Below are 23,988 nucleotides of genomic sequence, written 5' to 3' on the forward strand. Positions count from 1 at the left end.
GGGAGGTTGTGGAATCTCCATCTCTGGAGATATTTAAGAGTAGGTTAGATAAATATCTATCAGGGATGGTCTAGACAGTATTTGGTCCTGCCATGAGAGCAGGGGACTGGACTTGATGACCTCTCGAGGTCCCTTCCAGTCCTAGAGTCTATGAATCTATGATCCCTTGTCTCTTCAAGTCTTCTTTCATTATTTAGCACAAGTCAATATCTAAATTGTTCAGCCATCTAAGTGCTGCATCATCTAGGAGATGTTGCAGTTCACCCTCTAATCTTTTCATTGTGCACTCTTCCACCATGTGTTTGACTCTCTGCATTGTTGCCCTTAGTCACACTGTGAAGATTGGGCTAAGCCAACATTTTTGCATTGTGGCAGCCACACTCTGTTCCAATTCGCAGCCTGTTAAACCAGGATCTGCATCCCAGATTGCAAACAGGTAGGTGTAAGTTAGGACTTCAGAAGTTCATCAGTATGCCTGTCTAACTATTCCTTAGTTGCTGCTACTCTGCAAGGATATAGCTGTCAGCTCTCATATGCTATTGTTCATCCAAGATTGACAATGGACCAGCAGCACTGGACATGAATGTATGAATGACCACCACAAAAGGATGTTAAAAAGTTGGTTGTGGCGAGGTGTGTTGCTTATTTACACCTATTGAAACCATTGTCAGCCTTGTGTGCAGCAGATTGTTTTCATCTCTCATAGCCCTCTGTGCATTTTTAAAGGCAATGGCATCTCATCAAAGTTTGGGGAAGCTATATGAACCAACATATATCAATTAAATGTTAATGTGTGGCTAAGGCAATCACTAATGATACAGGTGCCACAAGTACTCCTGTTCTTTTTGCGGATACAGACTAACACGGCTGCTACTCTGAAACTAATGATACAGGTAGCTGGATTCAGCTCTAAATCAACAAGATCTGTGAGCCAACTCCTACCCCAAACTGCTGCAAAATAGTCCATGGGAAGGAATACCAGCACCAGTACTGAGGTCCATAAAACATTTGCCTCTGCTCCCTAAAGAGTTCCTGCTAGCTTCTGGACCACAGTGTGGGAGGTCATCTTTTTCTTTAAGCATTCTAGAGGAGACTGGTATGTTAGACTACAGTCCAGGTTGACTCCTAAATAAGTGACAACTGGCTGGAAAAGGAATAGACTATCCTCAACACAGACTGAAAGGAGTTGATTGGCCAGGTTATTGTTCAGATGGAAGATTGTGGCCACCATCTTAAATTCACTTAATGTAAGTGTCAGTTGAAAGATAAGTGAGAGAGCATTCATATCCTGGCTGAGTGACCCTACAATATCATGTCAATTGTTACCCACATCAGTGAGACAGAAGTGAACTGCGTATACATACTTAACAGCCTAAGTTGTTGGTAGGTCATAAGTCTATACATTGAAAGAAAGAGGAGCTAGAACAGATCTTTAGGGGATTCTGTTACTGTGACACCTAAGCTAGCTGACTTTTTCTCCAGCTTGTAAGATGAAGCTCTGATTTGTTATTTCTGTGTTGAACTGCACCAGAGGCTCACAGAGAATAGTCTGCAACAGTGTCTTATGCAGCTGACAGATCCACCAGAATGGCTCCAACTTTCTTGTCCTTCTCAAAGGCATCTTCTATGTCTTGTATTAGGCAAGTGACTTGCTCTTGGGTACACTGGTCTCGTCTGCAGCCAACCAAAACAGACAGCAATTGTGGTTCAATAACTTTGTTGATGCACATCAGAATCAGTCTCTCCATAAACTTTGTATGTGGCACAATGAAGTGAGATAGGTCAATACTCTTGGGATCTTCCAGCAGTTTTCCTGGTTTCAGAATAGTGATGACCTGTGCCCTGCACCAAAATTTTGGGATGCAGTTGTCCTGGAAACATTAGTTGGGAACCCAAAGCTTAAGCTTTGGGGATTAAATGAAGACGGAACTTCATGTGGATGTAATCCAGGCCTAGAACCTTTCCTGTTGTCATAAGCTTATGGCCTGGTCTAGCTTTTTGAAAAAAAGGAGCCATCGGGTTTGAATCCACACTAGGAGCCTTCCAGTAGAGTCCTGCACAGGACTAGTGTAGAGCCCTGCAGCAGAGCTGGGCTTCCATGGGTCTTGCAGGACCGAGAGTGGATGGGAGCAGGATTTTAAAATAGTCCCACGCAGGGCTCTACCTGCCACTTGTCTGTAACCTCAGTTTGATCTCCTGGCTGAAAGACTAAGCCAAGTTCTGTGTACAACCATTAGCCATTAACTGGGATGTAATAGCATTTTCAGAAACTGGAATCTCCTTTTTGCTGAGGCGGGACACTCCAGAAAGTCTTTTAATGATCTACCAGGCTTTCTAGCTAGCATAAATTAAGTCCATGTTTGTTACTGTCTTTCTGCATCAATCAATCCTGATTTGATCCAGCAGTTGAATGAGTTCCTTGTGCTTATTAATAACCTTGTGATTGGGTATACATACTCCACACTGGGCCAGAAGGCTTAAAGGACAGAATTGGACCCTAGCAGCCCTGCTCCAACTGAAGAACGGGTTGAAAATGGGTCAACCCAGCTCAGAAGGGGGAGGCTGGGAAGGAGGATAGACCTACCCTGCAGACTCCTGACAAGATCATCAGAGAAGCCTCTCTGAGGGAGTAAGACAGTATGCTGAGCCCAGTGGGGCTGACAGTTTGGTTACCTTTTCTTCTTTTCGTCTTATCCAGGACCCAAAGTGGGGAGAAAAAAGCAGTGGTAGGAAGTGATCCAGGGAAAGTAACTCGGAGGGCACCTTTGGGGCCAGACACTGTTGATCCTTCTAGGGCCATGGGTTGGAGGCCAGTGGAGTGCGTGGGCCTAGGCTGCCCTACTACTCCCCCACAAAAGGAGGGAGCCAAACAATCTGTCCACCTCACCCCACCTCTGATTAAAGGAGGCCAGGACTGTAAAACCAACCCTCTGAGAGGGAGTTATTAGGTGCGCTAACCACTAGGCCACCTGACTCACCAAGGCCTTTATTACAGACCTTTTGTTCACTATCAGCATATTTGAATTCCTAATAGAGCTTAATTGCCTCTGACAACCACCCAGGAATACATGGTCCAAAATAGTCCCTTAGGATCAATTTCTTAGCAGCTGACTGCACTAATTCACAGAAAATTTGGTAGGAGTATTTTATGTTGGCTGGACATATCGAGTCCAATTCAGCCAGTTTGCTGACTTATTTTTCTAGTGCTGCCTGAATGACCTCCCACTAAACTTTTCAAAAATTCCATGGGGACTTCTGTAAGTTGTTGATATCTGAAGGCCCATGGTGTTCAAAGATGGCTGATGTTGAGACGTGAATTCAAAGCAAAAGTCTCTCTCACTACATGTTCGAGCAGACTTACTGGCTGAATCTTCCAGCCAGGCTCTCTCCCTCAGTACCAGGCTGTTTCCTTTGTTCCTCAGGTGCTGTGGCTGCTATGAGCAAACATAAAGTGAGAGATGATTTGTGAGCCCTGTTCTCAGTTATTTTCCTCTTTGAAAATCATCTCCAGCTGAGGTTCAGGAGACAGGAAGTCTGTTTGCTCAGGAAGGTGCAGCTGTTCTATTGCCAAGATGTAAATTTCTTGCTCATACCTCTTTTCCTGCAAAAGAAAAAGACTATCACCTGATGAGCATAATCAGGTGATAGTCCATTTGATTATACTGACACCTGGCTGAGGTGTTGGCTAGTCTTTTGTCTCTGGGGAACAGGTTTGAAGCTGTTTCCTCAGACTTGGAACATGTGTTATACAGTAAAATTTTATAACTTTACATACAATGGTGCCACATATTTTACCAGAACAATGATGATCAGCAAATTATGAATTTTCAGATGATACCTCACAAAGCATACTTTGTATGAAATTTATCATAGTCTTGTAAAATGGGTAAATGTCAGGTACAGAATGCTCTAGTCTGCTATGACAATCACAAAGAGACTGGATTTGATTTTAGGGGACTGATCTTCACATTCCCTTTGTCCCCATAGCTAAGCTGACAAGGCCTTATCTAGCATAGGTTATCAGACATGCCAATTTAGATACATTAATGTATTTCTTTTGTTCAAATTCCATTTTCTTTTCTCAGCACATCTTCCTTTGTTCCTTCTCCTTTTTCGAGGTTCCCGTTGAGTAGTTTCATGCAGACATCTCCATGGAAAAGAGGACATGTAACCTCTATGGGGAACTAGGGTTAGGTGAAGAGTGTCTGGAACCTATGCCCCCTTCCCAGTCACAATCAAGGGGCCTTGGACTAGGAAATGGCTGCTAGGGAGTTGTGATGCCATTGTGCTGTGGCAAACACACTGGCAGAAATGGAAAAATGAAGGAGATGAGTTGGTGGGTGTGTTAGTCTCATAGAGCAACCTCAACATTTGTGGTTCTCTACTATGCTTCAGTCCTTAATTACACAATCACAAACTATTATTTCTATGTACAGCCTGGAGGGTGCACGGGCGGCAGGTGAAACTTCTGCGTGGGGAGGATAGCTCCCTGTCCTGACTTCTGTCCACATTCCACCCTTGCTCTGCCCCAGCCTTTGCTCTGCCCTTCTACCCACCACATCCCTCACCTCTGACCTCCTCTCCTGGATGGCCCCCTATGCCTGCCATGTCCCTCCTCTCCTCCATCCCCACCCTCCAAGGCCCCCACCACTCTCACTCTGCCTGTCCCCCCTCTCCTCCACCCCTATAGCAGCTGGGGGGTGAGGAGAGATATGGCAAGCAGCAGGTGGGGGGGAGGTCATGCAGGGGGAGAGGAAGGATGCAGCAAATGGTGGGGCCCTGAGGAAGCGGTGGGGCCTCCCTGGCCTATTATACCCACAGCCCCAGAAAATCCTGGCTCCATCTGAGCTAAATTGTAAGTGCACAGAGGTCAGTAGAGTTACACTTCGAAGTGATGCCAGTGTAACTGAGCAAATTTGCCAGGGGTAGGTATGAGTGTGAGTGAGTGCAGGCCATGGGTGCACTCACTAAAGATTTTAAAATGTTACTTTTAATACACAAATTTCTAAATCAATTTTAGTGGAGAAAAGCAATTGTTAATGCTGTAGTACCTGTACTGTGTGTCCCCTCTCTCTTCACTTCTGTTTCCAGGGTTACTTAAAGAAATGTCCCTCCCCCCCTTGGAATAGTTTAGTGCTCATCCAATCAAGAATGTGAACTATTCCTCTCCCTCGGCTCTGGCTCTGGCATTCCCAGCACTATTGCTTAGTTGTTTATCAGAAGGGCAATTGCCCAGACTCCCAAGAGACACACTCCCATCTCCCTTACATCCAAGAGGCGCGATAAGGCACCTGCAAAACACACTTACCCGGGAGAGACTCCTGCTGGAGCAGGCTAAGATTTTCAGGCATACATACCAGTCTGTTACATGCAGGTGAAGAGGCAAAAGCTTTGTCCAGCAGCCCTTCCTGAGGCTTATCATATTGTATGGACATCAATTTCAAAACAAATACATTTTCTGTTCATGCTGCCTTACCATATACGGCTTGCAAAGCTACCTCAGCTGTATGAAGATGATGTATGCATATGTATTCTCTAATCAAACTCCCTTAGATGCCTGGAAATCAGTATCCCCCATGAAATCAACTCTATAAAAAACATGGATTAGTAATGTTGCCTCATTCTCAGGGCTGTGAACGTCATATTGTGCTGCTGTTGATGCAGTAACAACTTTTGCAATAAAAGAGCTGTCTTTTGCCTGTGTTTGAGAGCTAAGGTTTTCCTCATTTGCAAGGACTCAGCCCCTACTTACCCTTTCTCACAGCTGGCAGGTGTGGGTGAAGGAATCTTAGATTATTAGGGTTGGAAGAGACCTCAGGAAGTCATCTAGTCCAACCTCCTGCTCAAAGCAGGACCAACACTAACTAAATCGTCTCAGCCAGGGTTTTGTCAAGCCTGACCTTAAAAACCTCTAAGGAGATTCCACCACCTCCCTAGGTAACCCATTCCAGTGCTTCACCACCCTCCTCATGAAATAGTTTTTCCTAATATCTAACCTAGACCTCCCTCACTGCAGCTTGAGACCATTGCTCCTTGTTCTGTCATCTGCCACCTCTGAACTCCTAGCTCCATCTTCTTTGGAACCCCTCTTCAGGTAGTCTAAGGCTGATATCAAATCCCCTCTCATTCTGCAGACTAAATAACCCCAGTTCCCTCAGCCTCCCCTTGTAAGTCATGTGCCCCAGACCCCTAATCATTTTCATTGCCCTCCACTGGACTGTCTCCAATTTGTCCACATCCCTTCTGTAGTGGGACAACCAAATTGGACACAATACTCCAGGTGTGGCCTCACCAGTGTTGCATAAAGGGAATAATCACTTCTCTCAATCTGCTGGCAATATTCCTACTAATACAGCCCAATATGCTGTTAGTCTTCTTGGCAACAAGGGCACATTGCTGACTCCTATCCAGCTTCTTGCCCATGGTAATCTCCAGGTCCTTTTCTACAAAACTGCTGCTCAGACAGACAGTCTCCAGCCTGTAGCAGCACATGGGATTCTTCCTTCTTAAGTGCAGGACTCTGCACTTCTCCTTGTTGAGCCTCATCACATTTCTTTTGGCCCAATCCTCCAATTTGTCTAGGTCACTCTGGACCCTATCCCTACCCTCCAGCGTATCTACCTTTCCTCATAGCTTCATGTCATCTGCAAACTTCCTGAGGGTGCAATTAATCCCATCATCCAGATCATTAATAAAGATGTTGAATTAAACTAGCACCAGGATCAACCCCTGGGACACTCTGCTTGATACCAGCTGCCAACTAGATATCAAGCCATTGACTGCTACCTGCTGAGCCTGACAATCTAACCAGCTTTCTATCCATGTTATACTCCATTCATCCAATCCATGCTTTAACTTGCTGGCAAGAATACTGTGAGGGACTGTATCAAAAAAGTTTTGCTAAAGTCAAGATCTCACATCCACTGCTTTCCCCATATCCACAGAGCCGGTTAACTCATCATAAAAGGGAATCAGGTTGATTTGCCCTTCGTGAATCCATGTTGACTGTTCCTGATCACCTTCCTCTCCTCCAAGTGCCTCAAAATGGATTCCTTAAGTACCTGCTCCAGGATTTTGCTGGGGACTGAAATCAGGCTGACCGGTCTGTAGTTCCCTGGATTCTCACTCTTTTTTTTTTTTTATATAAAAAAAAAAAGATGGAAAAAGGCAATAGTACCCAAATGACCCGAGATCTCCCCCGCTTGCCACAAATTTTAAGATAATGGCCAATGGCTCTGCAATCACATCAGCCAACTCCTTCAGTACATGAAGGATCTAATGCATCCAAGGGTGCTAAGTTAGTAAAATAAATCAATATATGCAAGGCTAAGTAACTTACCTGAAACCACTTAAACCTTATGTTTTATACTTAATAAAATCACTTCTTTAATTCAGGGATTTTGAGCAATCCAATTTTTGAATTGCTCTGCTCCATCTCTGCTCTGGCACCAATAACGACTGTTCCAGCTCCGCTCCCTGACTCAAATTTTTAATTAAAAAGCGCATACTGTAATTTTGAAAAAAGCATTTATATTCTGACTTTGTATCATTGATATTTAAATTAACTAGAATTCATAATTCATTCTGTAAAAAAATATTGCAGCAAGTCATCTTTCATAGCCTGCTGCAAATCATTTATAATTAACATTAAAGCCAAAAACAGTTGCTCTACACTAGCTTGAATTGTTGGCATGCTCGAAACAATTCTACAGGCAGCCTGAATGCGGTGTGGGCAACTGTGAATGGCCTCAAAAAAAGACAGACAACTTTTAGCCTACAATAGACTCCATCACTTCACAATCTTCCCAAAACTTTCCTCTCGAATAATGCTTCATTACAATTATGAATTGCAGAAACTTGCTGTTGTCGTCTTTGTTCATCCAATTCCTTTTCAAAGTCATCTTCTGAAGAATAGATAATTCAAGCATCTCCATTTCTCTGTGATGTTTGAGCATCCATCCCTGAGATGTCTTCAACCAAGTTCACAGTGGAGACAAAAGCTGAGACCAGCCTGCTATTTCTGAAGGATGTGAACTTTCCGAAACCACAAATTCGATTGTTGAGGACTCCTTTTGTTGTGTTTTGTTTTCTTCAACCTCTTTTGAAGAGTTCAAATGTAGCAATAGATTGTTTTGAGTCGAGCAACGACAACAAGGAGCCCTTCCTTTGCCTTTGGTATTTCCCTTGGAGGTAAGAAAAATTCGATACCGGGGGCTCAACATAAACTCTGGCAAGGAAATATCAAAAAGCTTCTCTGTGTTTCTGCATGGAGGATAGAATTCCTTCTATGATTTGTCCACCATTTTCTTGCAATAATTGTGACAGTTTTCACCCATTCCTTCATTAAAACTCCTGGGGTTACCATCGACAGCTTGAAGATTCACAGCTGTCTGGTTTTGCCAAGAGGTCTCACAGGTTCTTCATTTCGTCCCATTCAGCTTTTGTTAAGTTGGAGTTCTCTTGTTCCAGCAGCAGCCGCCGCCGCCGCCGCCATTTGTTCACAGTAAGACTGCAACAAGAAGCTGACCACTTAGCTTCATCATCGCAAATGTTGAACCGCAGGAAGTCACACTATCCAATGGTTGAGTTACCCCATATAGATCAAGAACACTTCAAATACTTGGGGTTCATAGTTTGACAACCACTTCTCAAATTAGTGCTAGAAATTTTTTCGCATGTTTTGTTCAGTCCATCCCAGATTGCCAACTGAAGAGTGTTAATACTACATTTCATCAGTTGAGCTTATGAGTTGTCCTCATGAAGCCATGTTGGAAGCATGAGGCTAGGCTCATTAACCCATTGCGCAGCAGCATCCATGGTGAGTTTGATTTCATCCATTCCTTTAGTTCCTTCATCAAGCAAAATAGCTTCAGTTCTGTCCACATCCCTGTTCTCAGAGGCAGAAATGGTTTCATTGTCCTTGCTGAAATTTGATGGCACACTTCATGTTTGCTGCATGGTTAACGCAGATGCTCAGCATTTGCATTTCACTGATCGCAAATTTTTCTAACATAGCTTTTACTCGACTCTTCACATTGACTCTTCACATATGAAGAATTGTGATGCCCTTCAGTGTCGATTATGTCTGTCTAAGGTTTTTACCACCACTTTATTCTTTTCCTTCTTTGTAGTACTGAGCATTGATTGCAAGGAAATTTCTGTTTCCACAGGTTGCCGCATCCATTTTCAGGTAGCACAATTTTTGCTCCAAAGCTTTCTTGAGTTCTTCGTGACCAGACTCAGCTGTGCTGACAACTAAATGACAAACTGCATCGTGCCCTGTCATAATGCCAAGCTGCCAATCCATTTCACCTGCAATTTTTTGGAATCCTTTGTTCTTTAGCCTGAAGGTAGTGAGCAGTGTTGAACTCAAGCAAACCATTTCCATCAGCCCTTTACAGAAAATATTGGCATCCATAGTGACTGTAACCTTTGAGGACTTCAAATATGAGTCAAGTTGTGTTTCCTCAATTTTGGGTTTCTTTTCAGATGAACCTCTGCAAAAAACAAAAAACAAAAAAACAAAAACCTCTTCTCCAGGTGTTTTCAAAGAGCCACATGAACGCTGTTTAGCCATGCCAGCTTTCTGTTTTGCCTCATCTTCTTGGTCCTTTTTTGTAACCAGAGCTGCATAGTTTTCAGGATGGTTACATTTTACATGCTGCCAAAGGTTGAAACTTTTCACAGCACTTGCTTCACTTGACTTGAAGCTACATGGTTTGAGCTCACCATTCACTTCCTTTTCCACCTTGCACATTGGGCTTTTGAGAAAAATCAAAAAAGAAAGAGGCAAATTTGGGTTTTTCAAATTCAAAAGTAAAGACGTTGAGATCAATCATGGGGCACAGATTTAATTTTTTTGTTGAAGCCAAGGCCAACTCTTCTTGTGCTGCTACTTCATCCAAATGTTTCTTGTTATGATCTTCAAAAAGCAATGAACAAAAGCATAACTATTTTTTATAGATGTACCTGCTTGTGATATCTTAACCACTTAAGGTACTCTGAATTTATTTTGGATTTTCTGGACAAAAAAGTCAGAGGGGTAGCTATGTTTGCTGCTTTTACAGATCCAGACTAAGAATCCTGTGGCACCTTATAGACTAAAAGACATATTGGAGCATGAGCTTTTGTGGGTGAATACCCACTTCGTCATTCACCCATGAAGGCTCATGCTCCAATTCATCTGTTAGTCTATAAGGTGCCACAGGACTCCTTGCTGCTGGACAAAAATGATTGCATTTTCTTTTTACACAAATTATTAAAGTATATTTTAATGTTTCTTGCAGTTTTAATGAAGTATTTTTAATATACATTTTTATTTATAAATTGGAAGTTAATTTCTTATGAAATGTTGTGGTAAAAATATTCAAAATATTTTCCAAGCTTTTAATTAATCTCAAAAACGCTTTAATATAGATCTCAATGAAATTTGGTATACGCCGTAGCATTAGCACATGCTCTCTGTTCTAAAACATTAAATTGTTGGGAAGTAAGGAGGCTACACATTACAAGGTTGGAAATAAACATTAACGGGAAAGCAGATTCAAATTGCAAGCACAGTCCTTTTAGTAAAGAGCAAGTTTTCAGAAATATGTTTTTATCTGCTCTATACAACATAAAACCTATTAAGTGCTCTATCATCTTGTATAATCTATTCAGGCTGATGGAGCAAAAACATATTTCTGAAAGTTTGCCTTTTATGAAAAGGACTGCTTGCAATTTGACTCTGCTTTCCTGTTAACGTTTATTTCTAACATTCTGTCATACAACATCATTCCAAAACAATTATTTCAACTACAGGTGTCGTCAACTGGGGGGACTAGGCCATTTTTTAAATCTGACTATTTAACAGATACAACCCTGGAATATGATTTAATGCTAAAACATGCATTAAAATGTTACTCTTAATTTATTTTGTATAATTAACTGTTTCTGAGAAACTTGTTTAAAAATTTTAATCTGCTTAGAATGATATAAGCAAGTTTAAAATTTACGGTTCCAAAGCTGAAAAATAAGTAAACACAATAAGCACCAAAAATTAACAGCTTATTATGGAACATAATATTACTGCTCATAGCGAGGGGCAGATGATGGCAAGCCTTTCTTGAAATATGAAATTAAAAAAATGACCAACCGCCAGTTCGGGACACCTATGGTTTAAATAATTTTGGATAATGTAATATGATAGCATATACTAACACTAAAATAGACAATTACGTTATATTAAAGCATTTGAGATATCAGAAGTTAAGTTATCACCTCTTTAAAGGGACTGTGGCTCCCTTAGGAAGAATTTTACAAGTGTTCACATAAACATTTTCTCTTAAAATGACCTAAGGATTCACGCTCAGAGTTGTGTTGGATATTTTCCAATCACTCTGGATATCACAAAAATCACTCCTAATTTATATGCCTGCTACATGTGACTTTCAGTAAATTTTAAATTACAAACACTAACAAAAGACTGTTGAACAGATGACATAAAATAAGTCCATCAGAGCGATATGGAAGCATGTACAGTGTACCAGTAACTGGAGCCTGTGTGAGAAGTGAGCTTAAGGGGTTAATCTCTTACGGTATCTTAATATTGCAATAAACAAAAACACTTTTTGCAATATACCGATTTGTGATCTTAAATGTTATGTCTTGTGTCACACTTTTCCGTAATCGCAGCACTCAGCACGTCTTGTTGATCAACCCTTACAAAAGTAGTATCAACGCATACTAATTCATGCAAGTACGTACTCGCTTAACCTTGGCACAATGGTGGGAGCAGTCTACAGTGTTCCTGGATGTTTGATAATTATCTGATTCTTTAATAAAACATATTGCCAAACAATTTTGAATCTGTACATTAAATCTTGATTTTGGCCAAAGTGAGAATAACTGACAGATTACCACTTTACGTAAAGTAGATGCGGATATCAATTTTTATATAATCTGAATTTTTGGCACCTTTAGGACTTTCTTGCTAAATATCATTCATTTTGGATTGAAAAGGAAGGAAAAAAGCTGGAGCAGTCAAGATTTTCTGTGCTCCAGCTCCAGCTCCGGGCAAAAACCTGCAGCTTCACTGCTCCAAAGCCTTGTTTTTATTAACTAACCCAGATTAAGTGATTAATACCTGGGGGAGCAAACAGTTGTGCCTCTCAGTGATATAGAGGGCAGACAATTTGAGTTTACCCTGTATAAACTTTATACAGAATGAAACTGATTTATTTGGGGTTTGGATCCCATTGGGAGCTGGGTGTCTCAGTGCTGGAGACAGAAGTACTTGCTAAACTGCTTTCAGTTAAGTCTGCAGTTTTGGGAGCATGGTTCAGACCCTGGATCTGTGTTGCCAAACATGCCAGTTTGTTGCAAAATAAGAGACACGGTTCTTAAGTCCCAAGGGGGTGGGGGGGCTCAGAGATAATCTCAGCACTGTATCGGGCGACAGTCCCAAGATGGTCTCCGTGACCAAACTCATCATACCCTACTTGCAGAAAGCTACATACTAGCTGAGTAGGTTGTTGGCCAATATTTGAGATGTGGAGAAAAGTCTGTTGACCATCAAAATAAAACCACTAACAGTAAAATGTCGAGCTCAACATAACCCACCCTTTGAAAGTGGACTTACACACTCACCCAGAAAGGCTGAAAAACTGAGAACCAGTAATTGATTGAATAAGGGAACATTTTAACAAAAGATTTAACCTAAGGAAATTAGCACAACATGTGATCAAAACCAGTATTACTGGTTATGGAAATTCAACCTAACTGTACGTGGGGTGGGTTTGTTTTTTTTTGGTAACATTGATTAAAAACTCCTTACAGCCCCAGCTTTATTTCACCTGTTATATCTCCCTTTAAACTAGGGTGAAGGCTTGTTTAAAACTTGTTTCACTGCTTCAAATTGCTCAACAAAAGGAGGTACAACACTGATATTAGGTTTTCATAGAATATGAGGATGAGAAGGGACCTCAAGAGGGCATCTAGTCCAACCCCCTGCTCAAAGCAGGACCAATCCCCAACTGATCATTATTTAGCTGATAACTCTCCAGCCCATAACCTCATGTGGGGGTTCAGCTGATGCTCTAATTACCTTAAGTTTGATTTATTTAGATGTGATTTACAGAAAAGTGTAAAAAGCATTTACACTCTAGAATGAAGAGCTCCTATATGAAACTCCAACAAGAGTTTAGTTGAAAAAGAAAAAAAAAAGGTGTTATTAAAAATAAGACCATCACTAAAACAGACCAGGAGATTGATTTTTATTTGACTTTTGTAGTAAGTCCTCTAACAGAGAAAATTTAGATTATGTTGGCTAAAACATACAGTCTTCAATGCAATGATTACAATGAGAATCACGGACTGTACATGAAAAAGCCAACCAACAGCAGCTTAATCATCATCATCACCTTTAAGTTTCTTGATCTTGTTCTTATGGCGGTCAATTTCTTTCTGCAGCCGCTGTATTTCTTTCTTGTGATGATCGATTTCTTCTTCATGATATTCCCTCAAAGAGGCCAGCTGTTCCCGCTCCTTCTCCCTGTACAGTGCACATCAATTCAGACAAACCAAGTTGTTTGAGATAGACAGCCTACTTAAAGGAAGCTAAAGTCAAACACTCCCCCGCCCCCCCAAAGTACTTCCTAGGCACAGAATGGTTTCAAAGCTTAAATAGCTAATTGGACCACTTTCATTTCAGGACAACTGCAGACAGAAACACAAGTTTCTATAGATTGACTGACATCACTGGACATGAAGGCTAGGGCGCTCAGCTACACTGACAATCCCCATCAAGCAGGTATGGCACCCTCCCAGGATAACAATCAGAACTGCTCTACTATTAACAGTTACCAAACCTGACCCTATCTAGCAGCAGTGGCTCAAAAAGAAGAGGCTAAAGTTTATCAGGTCTTAGTCCAATTTTATGAAGAGAAATCATAAATAGATAGATCGATCATTAGGGTTGGAAGAGACCTCAGGAAATCATCTGGTCCATCCCCCTGCTCAAAGCAGGGCTGCTAATCCCCAACTGGCCTCCTCAAGGATTGAACTCACAACCCTGGGTTTAGCAGGCCAATGCTCAAACCCCTGAGCTATCCCTCCTTCCCCATTATCAGGTTGTAATGGGTGAGAAGGTAGGGTCTGCAACACATGCAGGTCACTACATAAGGCGCTTGGATACTACTAGACAGATCTAACAGAGGGCAATCTCAGTTATTGATTTTTGTTAACATCTAGGAGGATGTGATGTTTCAGCTGGGATACTGCAGTGTCTTTCACCTGCACCTCATCTCATGGTTGCAGCTAGACTCTTCTTATTCTTTAAGAGATTGCCAATACCTGAGCAAATGCAGGATTCTCAGAGTTCGTCAGCTGTTGAGTTGACAGGACTCTGGCTACACGGGGAATGACTGCGCTGGCTCGAGAAGCCTAGCAGCTGAAGGTATAGGAGCCAGACCCAGGCGACAGAGCAGCCAGCAAGTGACCGCGTTACACGAACAGCCTCCCCGAAGGTTCCGCTGCTCTGCTAGTGCCCCAGCCAGGGGATCAGGGTGTCCCAAGGTCCCACAGACAGGACCCCGGGGCGGGGGCAGCCAGGCTTACCCCGGGTTTAGGTAACCAAGGGGCAGGCGGCAGCAGAGCTAGGAACAGAACCCAGGAGTCCGGGCGGCCCACGGGGCGGAAAAGACTCACCTGAAGTATCGCTCCTCGTGGGCCGCCTGCCGCTTCCCAAAGGCCCCTCCAGCCTCACGGATCGAGCCGCCGCCGCCGCCGCCCTTCCCAGCGCCGCTCCCCAGCTCGCCCAGCTGCAGAGAGAGAGAGAGAGAGACACATCAGGGAAACCCCAGGCCCTGCCCGCCTCCCCGCGGCTGCAGGGACCCCCGGGCCCAGCGGTACCTGGTCGGATCCCGAGCTCCATCCCCGCTGCTGCATCCCCAAGGCCGCGCGCAGGCCTCCGCGCAGCCCTGCCACCGCCATGACGCGCCTGCCCTTGGAGCGGACTCACTCTGAGGCGCGGGCCCAGCCTTACCGCGGCGCGCGCAGGGGGCGGGGCCGGCCCGGCCAACCAGCGCCGCGCGCGCAGGGGGAGGGGCCGGGCGACGTACCAATCAGTGTCCTGCAGAGTGGGGCGGGCCGACAAGCCCGGGCCCGGGAGCGGGTTGCGCGCGCAGGCTGGGCGGTTGCGGGCTGGTGGCGGGGCGGTGGCGCCACTGGGTGTCCTAGGGCGGGCGGACTGGGCCGTGGCTACGTGCAAACGGCCGAGGCGCGTGAGACGACGTGTCGCAGCCACCAGCCGTGTCGCACGCCTGGGCTTGCGTGAGCTGTGTGTGTCCGTGCCTCGTGCAGGGCGCCATGGGCGGCCGCGGCCAGTGCAGTGCGCTCACTGCCCTTTGCAGTGCGGGGGGGGAGGTGTCCTGCAGGGGTGACTCGGAGCAGCTGCTCAGCTTTCCTCGTACAACTGTTTGCATCCTGTGGCATTAGCGGGGGATCATCATTTCCGTGCCTTTTTTAAAAAATCCCCCGAACTTGTTTCTCATTGTCCACCATCTCTAATAGAGCATGGGGCCTAAATAGGTGTGCGCTGTTGTCATGAGTGGTGCAAATACAGACTGAATGATGCTCCCGTATTTACAGAGCTCTAAGAAAAATTGCAGCAGTGGTGGGGACGTGATTATTTTGTGGAGGCGAGATTGCTACTGTGGGTTATAGCAAAAGCCAGTTCAAGGCATAGGCACTGACTCTGAAAAATTGGTGGGTGTTCTGCAACCACTGGCAGCATCTCCCTGGGCCCCCCCCCCCCCCGCCGCGCAAGTGCTCCGCATCCCTGCTCCTCTGCCTACCTCCCAGCGTTTCCCGCCCAGCAACTGCCAAACAGCACGCTCGGGGATGGGGGAGAAGCGGGAACATGATGGTCTCGGGGAGGAGATGAGGAAGAGGCAGGGCTGGGCAGGGATTTGTGGAAGGAGTTGGAATAGGGGCAGGGAGGGGATGGAGTTGGGGTGGTGTCATAAACAGATAGCTAAGGGTTAATGTCTCTTTCACCTGGAAAGGGGTAACAAACAACACCTGACCAGAGGACCAATCAGGAAACAAGATACTTTAAAATCTCAAGGGAGGGAAGTTTTGGGTGTGGGTCCTTTGTTCTGTGTCTGTTGCTCTCTAGGCTCTGAGGGTGATCACACTATCTCCAGGCTCTCTAATCTTCTGTTTCCAAGTTGTAAGTACAGATAGCAAAACAATATAGGTTTTTACATTGTTTTCTGTATTTGCAAGTGTGTAGTTTGCTGGAAATGTTAAAACTGCTATTCGAATAAGGCTGTCTATTCATTTTTTATAAGTTAACAGACCCGTAATATTCATCTTGATTACAAAGATGATTTTATGTTTGTCTTTCTTTTATTAAAAGCTTTCTTTTTAAGACCTGTTTGATTTCTTTTCTAGTTAGGCTCAAGGGCTAGGAATCTCTGTGCCAGGATTACGTCTCTCTCAGGGAAAGACTGGAGGGGAAAAAAGAAGGAGGGGGGAAGGTGAATTGTCCTCTCTGTTTTGTAATTCAAGGAGTTTAAGTACAGTAATCTTCCAGGGTAACCCAGGGAGGGGAAGCCTGGGAGGAGGTAAAGAGTGGGGAAGGGAAGTGGGTTATTTCCCTTTGTTGTGAGACTCAAGGCATCTGAGTCTTGGTGTCCCCAGGGAAGGTTTTGGGGAGACCAGAGTGTACTAGGCACTGGAATTCCTGGTTGGTGGCAGCGCTACAGGATCTAAGCTGGTAATTAAGCTTAGAGGATTCATGCAGGTACCCAAATTTTGGACGCTAAGGTTCAGATTTGGGAATTATATCTTATGACAGGTGGGGACTTTGGGGAAGGGGGAATGGTGGGGAAGAGGCGGGGCTGGGGCAGGGCCTCATGGAAGGAGTGGAGTGGGGGTGGGGCTGGAGGCCGAGAGGGGAGTCAAGCACCCACGGCAAAGAGGGGAAGTCAGCGCCTATGTTTCAAGGTTGTTGGTGCTTGTGGAGCATGGCTTCTGGGCCATGGAAACAAGTACTGACTGGCAGGGCCGACTCCAGTGTTTTTGCTGCTCCAAGTGGCGAAATAAAATAAAATAAATGTGATCGGCAGCACTTCGGAAGCAGGTCTACTGCCGCTGCTTCATTCTTTGGTGGGAATTCGGAGGAAGGTCCTTCCGACCAAGAGGGACTGAGAGACCCGCCGCCAAATTGCTATCGAAGAGCCAGACATGCCTCCCCTTTCCATTGGCCACCCTAGGCACCTGCTTGCTGTGCTGGTGCCTAGAGCCAGCCCTGCTAACTGGTGAGATCGCATTGTAATGCAGGCTTGGGACAACTAGCAGTGGCTGCACTTTCAGATGCAACAGGTCACATTCCTGGATCTGTGCACCAAGCTCATCCTGGCTCTTTCAGTGCAGGGACATCAGAAAGAGAGCTGCACTACCAGTGGACAAGTGACTGGCCATCTCACTCTATAAGCTTGCAACTTTGTATTGCTACTGGTCAGTGGGAAATCATTTTGGAGGTGAAAAATCCACAGTGCAGGATTTTATTATATGAGTGTGCAGGGCCACAGTCACAGGATTGTGACTTAGCAAAGTGCAGGGCATAGTGGATAGGCTAGATAATACTTAGGGCACGTCTACACTGGCAAAGTTACAGCACTGACAGTTACAGAGGGTAACGCTGCTCAGAGAGGAAAACCTCTGTTGTATGTTCACACTGACAGCTGCCTGTGCAATAGCGTGTTCACACTTGTGGTGCTATTCAGAGTGGTGCACTCTGGGCAACTATCTCACAGAACACTTCTTTTTCTTTTGCCGCTAAGACTTCTGGGAAGGCAGAGGAGGTCGTGGGGCATTCTGGGTCCAGTCCCAATGCTCCGTGATGCATTGTTTTGCATCCCAGCAATCCCTGTGCTTCTGTCCACATTTGGTGCCATCTTTCAACAGTTTGTGTACTGCATGCCATGCCTCTTTCAGGCTGCAGGAAGGATCCCAAACTGTTGACCAGAATGCTGCTTGCTCTGACTGACATGTCAGGAGTGGCAGTGGAGTTATTCCTTAAACTACAAGGGCAAGAGGAGTGTGACATTGATCTCGCCATGCATAGTAGCTATGACACAAGAGTGCTTGTGGCATTCACGGAGGTGTTGACCGCAATGGAACTGTGCGTTTGGGCTTGGAAAACAAACACTGAGTGGTGGGATTACATTGTGATGTACGTCTGGGATGACAAGCAGTGGCTGCAGAACTTTCGCATGAGGAAAGCCACATTTATGGGATTGTGTGATGAGCTCACCCCAGCCCTGCGGCACAAGGACACAAGAACGAGAGGTGCCCTGTCTTTGGAGAAGCATGTGGCAATTGCGCTGTGGAAGCTGGCTACTCCAGGCTGCTACCGATCGGTCACTAACCAGTTCAGAGTGGGAAAGTTGAACGCTGGAGTCATGCTGATGGAAATGTGCAGGGCCATTAATCACATCTTGCTCCGAAAGACCATGACTCTGGGCAATGTGCGTTACATTGTTGATGGCTTTGCACAAATGGGTTTCCCTAACTGCAGAGGGGTGATAGATGGCACGCACGTTCCAATTCTGGCACCAGACCATCTAGCCACAGAGTATATTAATCGCAAGGGATATTTCTCAGTGGTTCTCCAGGTGCTTGTGGATCACCGTGGGCGTTTCACAGACATTAATGCAGGCTGGTCCGGAAAGGTGCATGACACATGCATCTTTTGGAACACTGGCCTATTTAAGAAGTTGCAAGCAAGGACTTTCTTGCTGGAACAGAAGATCACTGCAGGGGAAGTTGAAATGCCCATTGTGATCCTGGGAAACTGCACCTACCCCTTAACGTCGTGGCTTATGAAGCCATACACAGGACAACTTGACAGCAGCAAGGAGCGGTTCAACAACAAACTGAGCAAATGCAGAATGACTGATTGTGTATTTGGCTGTTTAAAAGCCTGCTGGCGATGCCTGTATGGGAAGCTGGACATGGCCAATGACAGTATTCCTATGCTTATAGCCGCATGCTGTACGCTCCATGATATTTGTGAAGGGATGGGTAAAAGCCTCACTCAGGGCTGGACTGCAGAAGCTCAGTGCCTGAAGGTTGAGTTTGAACAGCCAGAGACCAGGACTATTAGAGAGGCACAGTACAGAACCATAAAAATCAGGGATGCCTTGTGGCAGCAATTTGAAGCTGAAAGACGCTAATATTTGTTGCTGTGCTCGGGATTGCAGTGCTTGTAATGCTAGGAGGTGATTGGTGCACATGATGCAAGAAGGGGCCTTAATATGATTGGATGTTGCTTTGCAGTGCTCTTTTTGCTTTCACTTAATAGAATAAAGATTGCTTTCAAACAAACAATTCTTTTATTAAAAAGGACAACGACTGGAGGAGAGAGTCAAACCAAAAAAGTCATCAGCAGGGAGGGGGATGGGGAATGGGAAGGTCTCAAGAGGAGGAGGGATCCTGGGATGGCTACAGATTTATGTATGTCCAGGGATCATACCCAACTTTCGTCTTTGGAGTACAATGCCCTGCGTGCTGTACTTCAGCACGGCCAAACTGAAGAGCAGGGGATGGATGTTGAGTGCAATGGGTAGTGGGAGTCCACATTGCTGGACAGTGAGGAGGGAGGAGTGGAATGCTGCAGGTAGAGAATGGAGCCAGGAGGTTGATGATAGTGTGTTGGCAGTGTGTGTGTGGGGGGGGCGCATGGGAAAGAGTTTTGCGACAGTGGCTGCAGGGGAGGGCAGGCACGGAGCTGCTCAGTTTGAAGAGCTAGTATTGCCTGGAGCATGTCCACTTAGTGCTCCATAATGTTTAAGAGCCACTTTGTGGCTTCTCTCTGGTGTGTTGCGTTCTCCTTTCGGTCCCTCTTCTTGCTGTACTGCAACTCCTTCAATTCCTGTTTCTTGACGGCTGAGTCCATCATAACCTCACAGAGAAAGTCTTCCTTAGTTCTTCTTGGCCACTTTCTAATTCTGCGCAGATGTTCTGCTGCTGATAACAAAGAGGGAGGCTGGGCTCCCAAGGTCATCTCTGTGAAGTTTAAATGCAACCTTTTACAGAAGCAGTATTGTTTGCAACACAGACAACACTGTTTCAGTGCTTTAAAACACAGCCAGTACTCACATGCCTGTCACTAACTGGCTAACCCCAGGAAAGCACACAAAGACGCCGAAAATTGTGAGTAGACGCAGGGGCAGGGTAAATCACTCTTCCCGGACCCTGCTGTACACTGGGCACGTGGATCTTGGAGACAGCCAGCACTTGCGGGCGTGGTGACGGGGGGAGAAGAGGGGTCTGATATCTAGGGGCGGCTTCCAGCCCCAGCACGCAAGCACTATGCTTGGGGCGGCAATGCCGTGGGGGTGCTCTGACGGTCCCGGGAGGGCAGCAGCAGGGTTGCCTTCCTTTGGCGGTTCATGCCTTGTGGAAGGTCCGCTGGTCCTGCGCTCGGTGGACCTCCTGCAGGTGTGCTGCGGGAGGTCCACAGGAGCCATGGGACCAGCGGACCCTCCACAGGCATGCCTGTGGGAGGTCCACCGGAGCCACAGTACCGGCAAGCGGCAGAGTGCACTCCGCAGCATGACACCGTGCTTGGAGCGGCAAAATGTCTTAGAGCCGCCCCTGCTGATAATCATTCCTTTCCCCACACTTTCCACAGGAGGTGATCATTATGGAAGATATCTCACTGCTGAGGGTGAGCAGGGAATCAAGGGAGGGTCTTCTCCAAGCCTGCGGCTTTCTCCCTGGCCCCTATGCGGCTCGCCTATGTGTAGCAATGGTCCCCCACCCCTTAAAGGCAAAGTAGTGCAGGAAGTTACCGTTAATGGGGTAAGAAATAAAGCAGCTCTTGCGAGCAACCTGTGGCAGGGGTTTGCCCAGTGTCTCCACAGGAGTTTCCTGGAGATCTCTGAGGGAGATTCCCATGAAGGGAGGGAGTCTATCAACAGCCTATTCCACCACTCACACTAGGTATGCGCTGGGAGATAAGCCTGCTTTCTGCAACCCTCATGCCCCCAACAACTCGCTTCCACAATTCTCAAAATCAGATCCACTTACCAAGGTCCTCCTCTCCTGTTTGCACTTCGCCAAGATCCTACTGCTGTGAGTGGCTAGGCTCCTCTGGGGTAGAAAAGAGCTGACTGCATGCATCTCTGGCCTCCAAATCATCCTCTGCCTCTGGGTCCCCCTCTCCCTCTTCGTCCAAGATTTCCTCCTCTTGGCTCAGTCCACTCTCGACTAGCAACAAAGTATCCACAGGGGCCTTTGCAGTGGAGGTGGGGTCGCCACCTAGTATCGTGTGCAGCTCTTTGTAGAACCGGCAACTCATGGGAGCAGCACCGGAGCGGCAGTTTGCCTCCTACACCACAGCTCCTTCACTTTTACCCTACACTGCAATGTGTCCCGGTCATGGCCCTTTTCTATCATGCATCATGAAATCTGTCCGTAGGTATCATAATTCCTACGGCTGGAGCGCAGCTGGGACTGCACAGCCTCCTCTCCCCAAATGCCAGTGAAATCCAGCAGCTTGGCATTGCTCCAAGCGGGGGATCGCCTGCTGCATGGAGCAGGCATGGCCACCTGGAAAGATGCTCTGAGACCACTGCACGCAACACTGAGCAAACAGGAAGGAGATTTTCAAATTTGCAGAGGAATGTATGGGGTGGGGCTGACAGTTGGTCACATGAGGGCAGGGTAGTAGAGTTCAATTATCAGAGAGGCGAGAACAGGCATTGTGGGACACCTCCCGGAGGCCAATCACAGCGCTGTAATTGCCATGGTGTTTACACTGGCACCGCAGTGCTGTAGACTCGGCGCAGAAAGTGCTACACCTCTCACTGGGATGGTTTTGTTTTTTTTTAGAGTGCTACAGTTGTGCAGTTTCTGGCTGGCAGTGTGTACCCCTTGGGAGTTACAGGGCAGAAAGCTGCTTTACTACGCAGAAACTTGCTAGTGTGGACAAGGCCTTAGTCCTGCCACGAGTGCAGGGAACTGGACTAGATGGGCTCTCAAGGTCCCTTCCAGTCCTATGATTATATGATTTGAAGCAGTGGGGTATCTGAATTGCAGTGGAGTGATAGATGGCAGGCATATCCCTACTTGGCACTGTAACAGATTCCCTGCAGGGCCCTCCTGGCTCCTGCCGCCACTGGGCTGAGAAAGTCACACAGAGATCTTCTGATGCGGTGCTCACCTGATGCTTTTATTTACAGGCTGTGCTCCCTCCACCTTCCCACAATCAGGGCCGGTGCAACCATTTAGGCAAACTAGGCAGCCGCCTAGGGCACCTAGTGGTTGGGGGCACCTAAAAGTCCCCTCAGGCAAGGAGGTGGAATGGAAGTGAGCTGGGGGGGGAGCGCAGGGAGGGCTGCTTGCAGTAACGGGGGGGGACGCACAGGGGAACAGCTCCCCGCCCCAGCTCACCTCCACTCTGCCTCCTCCACTGAGCACGCAGCCCAGCTCTAAGTCTCCTCCAATCAGCGCCGCAAGCCTGGGTGGGGAGAATTAGAGCAGCGCCGGCGTGCTCAGTGGAGGAGATGGAGCCGAGGTGAGCTAGGGCGAGCTACCCAGGCAGGGTTAGCTGCCATGGCAGGGGGGGAGAGGAAGTCTCCCTGGGTGGGGTTAGTTGCTGTGGGGGGATGGAGGGGCAAGGGGTTAGCTGTCGCAGTGGAGGGGTTGCTGCTGCTGGGGGGCTCCCCTGGTCAGGGGCTGAGTTAGCTGCCGTGGGAGGGGCGGGGTTAGCTGGGTGGGAGGTGCAAGGTGGAAGTTTCGCCTAGGGCACAAAACTTCCTTGTACTGGCTCTGTCCACAGTACAAGTAGCCCCCTTCTTGCAGTCCACCAACAAGAGAGACGGGGCAAGCTATCTCTTTCTGCTTCCCCTCACACTGCCTTTCCTCTACTGCAGCTTTCCTCTTTCCAGCTCCTCCCCCTGGCTTCCTTCCCCCTCAGGCTCTTATCCAGCCGTCTGATGAGGCAGCAGCTGTTCAAGCTTCCCCAATCAGGGCCAGGTTGTCTACCCAGCTCCAATTCACCTCCCTTAATTGGAGCTGGAGTGACAGAGGGTTGGCTAAGCAGTTTTCTTCTTAGCACCCTGTCACAGGCACCAGCCCATCTTGCCATAGCATATGTCAACGGAAAGGCTACTTTTCTGTGGCTATGCAAGCATTGGTGGACCACTGGGACAGGGCCACCATTTCAGATTTTGGTGGGTGGGGCAACTTTAACTGTGATTTCTGGGGCTAGTTAGACACTTGAAAACTCTAATTTTTGGCAGATAATTTAGTAATTAGCTGACAGGAGCCCTGTATCTAATTCCTTTATAAAAGAAAGAAAATTAAATAAATATTAGACTCAATCAGCTCTAACAACAATATGTTCTGACATCTTGCGGCAAGTCACTTCAGGGATACTGGTTAGGTTTAAAATTTAATGTTTATTCTTACTTTATAACTAACTCTGTGCAGAGAGAGACCTCATCAGGACTCCTAGGTTCTATCCCAGCTCTTGGAGCAGAGCAGGGTCTAGTGGGTTACAGTGGGGAGCAGATACACCTGGGTTCTATGTAAGAACATCAAAATGGCCATACTGCATAAGACCATTGGTCCATCTAGTCCAGTATCCTGTCTTCCAACGGTGGCCAATGCCAGATGCTTCAGAGGGAATGAACAGAACAAGCAATGATCAAGTTTCCCTGTTGCCAACTCCCAGCTTCTGGCAAACAGAGGTAAGGGACATGCAGAACATGGTGTTGGATCTGGCTAATAGCTATTGCTGGACCTACCCTCCATGAACTTATTTAGTTCTTATTGGAACCATGTTATAGTTTTGGCCTTCACAATATCCCCTGGCAAGGAGTTCCACAAGTTGACTATGAAAAAATATATATATTTTTAAATCTGCTGCCTATTAGTTTTATTTGGTGACCCCTAGTTCTTGTGTTATGTGAAGGAGTAAATAACATTTCC

The 23,988-nt window shown here is 46.3% G+C and overlaps 2 protein-coding genes across 4 annotated transcripts in view; both read right to left on the bottom strand.

Moving 5' to 3' along the window:
• HNRNPR (heterogeneous nuclear ribonucleoprotein R) overlaps positions 1-23,988 on the bottom strand; it is a 667,870-nt gene that overhangs the window by 76,636 nt on the left and 567,246 nt on the right. The window lies entirely within an intron of this gene.
• Positions 13,230-15,022, bottom strand: ATP5IF1 (ATP synthase inhibitory factor subunit 1). Its single transcript, XM_032792027.2, has 3 exons — positions 14,890-15,022; positions 14,686-14,798; positions 13,230-13,531 (listed from the first exon to the last, which is right to left on the bottom strand). Exons 1-3 carry the CDS (start codon positions 14,968-14,970, stop codon positions 13,384-13,386), a joined length of 342 nt encoding a protein of 113 aa, XP_032647918.1. The 5' UTR covers positions 14,971-15,022; the 3' UTR covers positions 13,230-13,383.

This window comes from Chelonoidis abingdonii, chromosome 25 (assembly GCF_003597395.2).
Source record: "Chelonoidis abingdonii isolate Lonesome George chromosome 25, CheloAbing_2.0, whole genome shotgun sequence".
In the NCBI taxonomy this organism is placed as follows: Eukaryota; Metazoa; Chordata; order Testudines; family Testudinidae; genus Chelonoidis; species Chelonoidis abingdonii.

Coding starts and splice junctions, on each gene's coding strand:
- ATP5IF1 (XM_032792027.2), bottom strand. CDS start 14,970: ATGGCGGTGGCAGGGCTGCGCGGAGGCCTGCGCGCGGCCTTGGGGATG. Junction 14,799..14,889: donor GGAGCTCGGGATCCGACCAG/GTACCGCTGGGC, acceptor CTCTCTCTGCAG/CTGGGCGAGCTGGGGAGCGG. Junction 13,532..14,685: donor CACGAGGAGCGATACTTCAG/GTGAGTCTTTTC, acceptor TGCACTGTACAG/GGAGAAGGAGCGGGAACAGC.